We start from the raw sequence: 8,723 nt of genomic DNA on the forward strand, positions 1-8,723 counted from the left end.
ATCCCGTCAGCTTTATTATGGATGGAAGGAAAATTATATTCAAACTCAAATGAAACAATTTTAATACTATACAAAAAACTAATGAACACCTGAGATTATTAATGACCAAAAAAGATTACAAATGAGATTATTGAATACGAAATATCGCATTCATTATTTCCCCCATTTAGGTCCGAGGTTCAAACGAGAGCTCTGGAGGAGGAAGAGAGTAGTGGCCTTTCTTTTATTACAGGTGAGGAAGACGAGGATGTGGGTGCGTCCAATAAATCAAAGAAGAGCAGAGCAAGGGGCCAGATCTGCCTCGTGCGCGCCGAGTGTGCACAGCTTGGACTACTGTCATTGTCATTGCGACTCCCCACCCTGCCTGTATTTCAGTAGATTGTCTGGAATGACACTCCTGGATACAGGGACACAAATCGTCATGCCTATTCACTCTACATTGAAAATAAAGCGGAATTTGTTTTACACAGGTTGATGCGTCATTAGTAGCCTACTATAGCTAAATGCTACATTCATTCATTCATTCGCTGTAGATGAAAGTCTAAACTTAACTTCCAATGTGTATTCAATGCTTCAGCTATACTTCTCCAGACGGAATCCTTTTTCCTGATGTCTTTGTGGAAATTGTGGGATTTATCGTAGAGAACTGAATGCCTTTGAACTTCGACAATCAGTTCCTCGTCGTCCATGTTTGATGATTAAATATTCATGACACGCAGAACTTCCATCCAATGAGATCTCTGTGTGGGCGGATCTGTCAGCCGCGACGTCGCAGAAATAGGAACCATTTCTAAATTAGAAACTTCGTGTGTCACCGTCGCGTCTGGTTAGGACAAAAACTCTGATTAACATGGAAAAGATACCTTTTATCGCGTGTCGCGGCGTCGTTAATCTAAGATGCCATACAGACAGAATGGCTCATCCAGGGTTTCGGTGGAGGCAAATTACCTTTAATATATCAAGGACAGATGCACTGAATGCAGACAAGAGTTAGTCACAGTTTCTGAGTCCGTTCATGCATTCATTTTGATATGAAATGGAAATATTTTTAGTGATTAAGCAGGCAAAGGCCTTTTACAAATGAGATCAAATTTGACTAGGTACAATGTCTACTTTTTGATGACTCATAATTCCGTTGTTGAGTTAATTCAGGTGGTTTGTCAAACATTAGAAGATGTTTACAGTTCAAAATATGTTAAAGAAAATAAAAACTCATTATGATGTGTGATATATTGCATGTGTGGTTTCACAAAGTTGCCTTGGTTTTTACTTATATGCAGGGTTGGGAAGGTTACTTTTTAAATGTATTCTTTAATCTGTAGTGGAATACATGCTTGTAAGCAAATTCTTTAACTCTCTGAAGGAAGCGGGAGCCATGCAAACATCCAACGTCAGACTTTTTATTGTCAGCACTTTTCAGTGTAACAAAAACATTCAACACTGCACTTTTCAGCAGCACAAATATACATCAATGGGCTTCTTTTCAGCTCTCCCCCCGACACACACAGCTTTGTTGTATCTCTCTCTCCCCTGTGTCTCTCCTGACTCCAGCTCAGATCGCTGCTTTATCCATCTCTGTTATCACCGTAATCACCAATAGCTGGGCCAGATAATCCACTACATGTGTCCATCCCGGCCTTGCTCAGCAGTCGCCACTCGGCCCGCCCCGCTCTCAACAATGCTGTAAAATGTCATTTGTAATGTATTCTGATAGATCACTCAAGGTCAGTAATGTATTCTAAATACTTTGGATTACTTCTTCAGCACTGGTAGATTTTTTCACTTGTTTTGACATGTTACAGTTACAATTTTTTCACTTGTTTTGAATTTATATTTTTACAGGAAAACAATACAAAAATTATTATCAAGAACATGATTTTTGCCCAAATATCGAAGGTCTTACTAGTAAAAAAGAAATTATGATCTAATGTGAATTTTCTTGATAATTGTTTTTTTTATTGTGCCTGGTAACACGTGCATGTAAAATGGCTAGAAATACCATTTTAGCTTAGCATAAAGCTGACAATTCACACAAGGTTTATTTATATTTCTTCTGCTCCAAACTTACTTTAATCGGACTTCTATGTCGGCTCATATGAATGTAACACATCATAAGAAAGTGTTTCACCACTGTTTAAATGCACTTTGGATTGCATCATTTATATGTATAAATGTTTTCCATCTGAAAGGACAAAATATTAAACAAAAAACAGGAAAATTAAACAAATGACAATAAAATGCAAAGTAATCTCTTCAGTAATCAAAATACTTTTTGAATGTAACTGTATTCTAATTACCAATGATTTAAAATGAATCTGTAGTGGAACACAGTTACTTCTATTTTGTATTTTAAATACATAATCCCGTTACATGTATTCCGTTACTCCCAAACCCTGCTTATATGAAGGTTTTGAATGTCAGTACAGAAAGTCTGTGAATATGGACCTCAAGTCGGCAGACATTATTAGATCTTGCACTGACTGAATGTTACAGTAGAATGTGTCATCATTAAGAAAAGCACAACTCTTCGTATCATCTGTCCATCACTCCTATGCAATTTCGCCCAAATTGAGAGGCCTTTTTGGAGCTTGTATGTTTTGGACCCTGACTTCCTCATACAAATAGTCTATATTATTATTAGAAATTAAGTAACTAAATGACCCTACATGAGACCCTTTTCTGCACACATAAGTAGCTACACATCTGTTACACATTTATTAGTAAATGAGAGCCATTGTCTCATCAAATTGAGAACTAAGTAGAGAGAATGTCTACAATGCAGTCTATATTCTTAATGAACAATAACATAATAAAATGACATGTGTATATGACACTATACAGGACTCTGCCAGGGAAAAATTGTCTCTTGAGTTTTGAATTAATGTATGATTTGTGTTCCAAAGCATTAGCACATACTATCAGTCTTACTCTAGAGGGCAGTATGACCATGTTAGTTTTCTTTCTTTCTTTCTTTCTTTCTTTCTTTCTTTCTTTCTTTCTTTCCTTCTTTTTTCTTTCTTTCTTTCTTTGTTTATTTCTTTTTCACACAAAGATACAATAAATATTTCTAACTTGGAGACAGAACTAAGAGAGAGAGAGAGAGAGAGAGAGAGAGAGAGAGAGAGAGAGAGAGAGAGAGAGAGAGAGAGAGAGAGAGAGAGAGAGAGAGAGAGAGAGAGAGATTCTTCAGTTACCAATTGTACTGGCTCTCAGTTATTATCCACAAGGTGATGCCATCCTTATTCTCTTTGAAATCTACATAAAGATACAACCAACCTGTGCATGGTTCAAACAACCAGAAACCTCTACAGATTCACTAGTTGAGGTAAGAACAACCGTGATATAGAAAGCTACCAAAAGAAGTACAAAGACAAATGCTGACAAACAACATAGGTAAAGAGCATATTTGATCAAAGGAGGCAAAGATACAAAGTTAAAGGTGCAATATGTAACAATTTTCATGTAATATTCAGCTTTTTTTACCAATGCGTGAACGGCTTGTAATGCAACTTAAAATGCCAAAGCCCTTCCCGGACTTCCTAGTTTGCCTATTAAAGGCTGTTGACTGATTTTCATGTGAAGGGAGCGGGTCATTTTGCCGGGAAAATCCAAAGGATGTGAGGTTTATGCGTGCTCCCAAGAGCCTTGCCTCAGACAGTTATAGCTTCTCTTGTTGAAGCTTTTTGCACCACATTCGGTCCGTTTCGCGGCGGACCCACCAGCCCGCTCGGTTTTCCTGATGGCCAGTCCACCCCTGATCAGCCCAAAGTGCATTGGCCCACCGGGAAAAGGCCCAGTATGCCAGATTACCAGTCCAGCCCTGGTTGTGATGCAATCACATCAATAGATAATTGTGAATTATAATGTACAATCTATTTTATAAACAGCTACTCATCCATCAAATTTAGCTAACAGCCACTGATAAAGCTGGATAATAACTGTATAAATGCAGTCAATGTATCATGCAAAGAAATGTGATTATTTTAAACTACAGTCTCGCATAGCCAGACCTATATCCACACTTTGTTTTAGCCCAGCTCCAGCACTGTAGAATTAAATATAGTATGCAGTCTCAAAGTTTGTTGTAAAACAATCATAACTGTGTAATTTGAATTATGCTACTTCATCTGTCAGCATGATGCCAGTGAATCACGTTGTCTTTATGTATTGTGTCATTGTTTTGGATGCTCACTCAATCATGTCCCAAGTAGTGTGTGCAACATGTAGCTGGCTGCAGTTCACTTAACGGCCACAGGTGTCATTAATAAAAAGGGTTTCTGAATCTTAAATACTGCAGCTTTAAGAAGTAGAAGAAAAGAGACAAACAGGGTTGGTGAGAGATGTCATAGAGGTACTTACAGCACACTTCCACTTCACTTTTGGTCTTTCTCACAAACACGTTTGCACACACTCATGAAAAACAATGTGTACAGCTCTCATTTTGGACATTGGTTTGTAATCACAGTGTCTGATAAAGGACCTATAATCATGGGAAACACTATCTTCTGGATCATCTGTTACCTGGTTCCATATCTCACACTGCTATTGCTCAGTGGAAACACAAATGGTGAGTTACAACTTTCACTGCCCTATACAGTGACTGTTGTCAGTTACTTTTATGTTGTTAAATGCATACTCTGCATGAATACATGAATAATCAAATTTCTATATTTAATTTAGACTTTAGATACCTATATATCTGAATAATTAACCTACTAGACACATCTTAGATAAAATTGAGTTAAAAAAAAACCTTAGTCCTTATGCCAAAAGGCATAGAATACTTGTAGCATTTGGAAACATTTACAGAAACCTATAGGGTAGGGTTTATCTGAACAATGTTAATAAAAACACACAAGGTTGCACATTCGTCCTATAAAGTTGATGAGACACCACGCCAGTTAACATTCTTAGTTTAATGAACAGTTTCAGTTCAACTTAAACTCGGAACCAACAATAAGAAGTTTTCAGGATTGTGTGGAAATCGCACTTATGGTCTTATTGACTACTGGTGTATTTTTTAATGGCAATTGCTGATATATATATATATATATATATATATATATAGATATATATATATATATATATATACAGAGAGAGAGAGAGAGAGAGTGAATAGGCATACTGAAAAAATCTCTCTCTGTTTTTCTCTTTTTACACACATTTTCCTGTTTCCCTCATTCTCTCAGGGTCAGAGATCAATTGTATTGCAACTATCAAAGTGCCTCGAAACACAACGTTTAGAGTTCCTGTTATGACATTGTTGATTATAAACTGTACTGTTACTGTACATGAATGTCAGAACCCATGGATCAACTGGTGCAAAATCTATGGAAATAACTGTAAAGCCTTAAATCACTCAAATAATATAAAAGAAGAGTGGAAGAGTATCACAGAACATGATGGGATTGCATTCCTGACATTTTTGAACATCTCAATGGAGGATGAAGGTCTATACAGATGTAGAATAGGCGAGACCACTGTAAGCCATTCTATTAATGTCACTGTGACAGGTATGTGATTTTGTTTTTCATTCCACTGGTATAATGTAAAGATTCAGGCATTTGTTGGAAGCAAATTCTCAGAATTAGTTTTTTCACTACTAGGACATATTTACTTTATTTTCAGTAGGTAATGAGGAGGTTTTTTCCAATCAAAGCAAAACAGGTAAGGACCATTACAACATAATATTACTGTTCATTTTGTGCTTGGTGAAAGATTGGTACGTTTTCAGAAGTGCACCTTCAGGTTCAAATTCATTTGTTGAATTAATCATAATTGCAACCTTACTTGTGGATAATCTTTTGTTCAATTCATATAAAACAAATTAGGTGATCTGAATACATTTCCTAAAGATGGTCTGCAGTGGTTATGGCCATATGTTTACATCTGCAGTGGAATAGTGGGGCTGGTGGTCATAGTTATGACTTTATCATTATTTATTATCAGACGCCAAGGTGAGTGGTTAGTGGTTAATAGCAATACATGTGTGCTTGTAGTTTATGTTTCTAGTGTAATCCAGTGAAATTTTCCATAGGAAAAAAATCGACAAGGACAAATAAGACAACTAAAAATCAGGTATCTTATGTTTTTATTTTGGTATGTGGATACATTTATTTTATCTGTTGAAAATAAGAAGTTTTTAATAGCTTTGTTTTCACTTCCACAGAACATTGGAACACAAAGATGTGACCAGACTCCTCCCCATCACAACACCCATTCAACCTCAGCCCATCTGACCTCTGCTTTATCCTGTGTCTATGAAACTCCACCTGTTAGATCAGGATCATCTGGAAGATTCTCAGCCAATATGGTAGAATCAAAAGGGAGCCTTAACAACGTCAGCGCAGGAGGAGGAGAAGAGAATGCTGTTGTCTATGCTTCTTTGAATCACCAGGCAATATCAAGAGGACCGAAAAGAACAGCACTACAAGAAACAGAACCATCAGAATATGCTGCAATCCGCTTCCACTGATTCGAAGATTTACACCAGATACTTTAAAAAGAGTTCTCAAAAATCTGCACTCATATGCTTTTCTGTATTAAGGAATCACTATAATATCTGAGCGTTCAGACAGCTCTATTTCTGGGTCATGTGATAGCAGCTGGTTGCTTGTATTGCAATGGTCCAAAAACATTAACAAAGCTTGCAGTCTGTAATTTAAAAATACGTTTTAATGCCATGTTAAAATAATTTGTACAAATGTTTATATTAGAATTTTACATTTTCTTTAATAAATAAAATTAAAATAAATTATATATTTTATAAAATAAAATTAAACAAATTTAATCCTGTAGATCTCAAGACTAAACTCATAATGTGTTGAGAATAATCTCAACATTTTATGAGAATAAAGTAATTTTTTTTAGAATAAATTAAAAGAATAAAACAATTTGTAATAGTACAATTGTAATTTAGTAGTAGTAAAAAAAAACTTATTTTAAGCAAAAAAGTAGCATTACGATATTAAAGCAGTGATATTATGAGAATAAACTAATAATGTCACCAGAACAGAGTCACAAAATTTAAGGTGTAGCATTGTGTGAATAAAGTAGAATTATTTCGAGAATAAATCACAATAATACAAGAAAAAGCATGATTATCACAGTAGCAATTGGTCACTGAGGCACACAGCAGCAGTTATTTAGGACATTTAAATTAAGGACATTCAAGGCATTGCCACTTTTGTGCAATCTGAAATGTCAACCAGTGGTCAACTTCAGTGGTATCAATGGTTACATCTTTATCTACATCTGCTCTACTTTGCTGTCCTTCATTACTTTGATGCTACTTTCATTACGACTTTATTCTCATAGTATCACAACTTTAATCTCATAATACTAAGACTTTATACTCATAAAATTATGTATTTATTCTCAACTTAAATCTCATAATTCTACAAATTATTCTCATTGTATTTTAACTTCAATCTCATCTCAAGACTTTATTCTCAAAAAAGGCCTATTATGAGATTATACACAAAACATACTTTATTATTGTAATGTAAATTACTTTTACATTTGCATTAATTCTTTATTTATACAGTTATTTTAAAGTGGTATTAAGACACTGTTGTAGTAACTTCTGTGAAACAAAACACAAAAGTGATTTGACAGCTCATTCGTCTGCCTACAAAGAATATGTATAGTATACTTACTTATAAAATGTATTTATTCAAATTTATAGTAAACCAAAGAGAAAATTTAATTTTTTTCTTTGCAGTGTTTGACACTTATACAATAGCTGATCCTAAAGCAATGTGTTATATGTAACCTAAGCAGTGATTTTTTTAATACATTCTGAGACTGACCTTACATTTTATTATTTGTGAATTATTCAGTGGTTCAAATATCCAATGGATTGCTTAAAAATTATGCTATGGGAATGCTTCAGAAATTCATTTTTGTCAGTAATATATCAAACACCTAGGATCTAATTTTAAATGGTAGTCTACATAAAAGATACTGGTGTTTTAAGTGTTATAACATTATGACAGACTGTGGAAGGCATCACATACTCCAGAAGTACTTCAGGAAAGAAATAGAATTGAACATTTGAGCTATATGAGATATATAAATCAAGGTATGATTTAAGGTTTTACAAAGCACTGAAAAAGAGCACCAGACATTAGGAGTATATAAAGTGTTTTTGAAGTTATTTGAAGGATGTCTATGCAGAGTAAAACATGAGAAGCCCACAAGAGCAAAAGCAGGCAGACACATTTCCTGTATGAGAAGGGGGAGACTGAAACGTACCAGATATGATGGTGGGATTGTGTACCACCCACACTGAAAAAAATAGTACATACGACTTCCTACTTTCAATGTATTAAATGTATTTTTACTGTACATTCTGTGTGTGTGTGTGTGTTATTGTGAATGAGTAAGTCAGTCCATATTATTCATCACATCATACCTGAGTGCTTATAAAAATTTGTAAATGCTGCTATTCTATTCTCTAATGTGTTGGTGTGCAAAGTGCCAAACTAGTTTCACTTGAGGATTGTGGCTGTGACTTATTGCTTTAAAGGGGAGTTCCATAAAATATTTAATTATTTAATTTCAACACAGGATTCAAAGTACTATTCAAGTCAAGTGGTTTTAATTGTCGTTTCAACCATATACAGTTAGAACAGTACACAGCGAAACGAGACAACGTTCCTCCAGGACCATGGTGCTACATAAAAACAACAAAGGACAAACACAGGACCACATGAGACTAC

At 35.1% G+C, this 8,723-nt stretch overlaps 1 protein-coding gene across 1 annotated transcript; it reads left to right on the forward strand.

Annotated features, from left to right (window-relative positions):
- The first annotated feature begins 4,312 nt into the window (after positions 1-4,312).
- Positions 4,313-8,343, forward strand: LOC127644157 (B- and T-lymphocyte attenuator-like). The gene is made up of 7 exons (XM_052127193.1): positions 4,313-4,351; positions 4,466-4,567; positions 5,190-5,513; positions 5,629-5,667; positions 5,832-5,957; positions 6,038-6,078; positions 6,170-8,343. The coding sequence occupies exons 2-7, from the start codon at positions 4,489-4,491 to the stop codon at positions 6,473-6,475; spliced, it is 915 nt and encodes a 304-aa protein (XP_051983153.1). The 5' UTR covers positions 4,313-4,351; positions 4,466-4,488; the 3' UTR covers positions 6,476-8,343.
- The last annotated feature ends 380 nt before the right edge of the window (positions 8,344-8,723 follow it).

This window comes from Xyrauchen texanus, chromosome 5 (genome assembly GCF_025860055.1).
Source record: "Xyrauchen texanus isolate HMW12.3.18 chromosome 5, RBS_HiC_50CHRs, whole genome shotgun sequence".
NCBI lineage: Eukaryota > Metazoa > Chordata > Actinopteri > Cypriniformes > Catostomidae > Xyrauchen > Xyrauchen texanus.

What these genes read in the sequence shown, in the direction of transcription:
- LOC127644157 (XM_052127193.1), top strand. Translation starts at nt 4,489, where the DNA reads ATGGGAAACACTATCTTCTGGATCATCTGTTACCTGGTTCCATATCTC. An exon ending in TATTAATGTCACTGTGACAG is followed by an intron (nt 5,514 to 5,628) that starts GTATGTGATTTT and finishes CTTTATTTTCAG; the next exon opens with TAGGTAATGAGGAGGTTTTT. An exon ending in ATTTATTATCAGACGCCAAG is followed by an intron (nt 5,958 to 6,037) that starts GTGAGTGGTTAG and finishes AATTTTCCATAG; the next exon opens with GAAAAAAATCGACAAGGACA.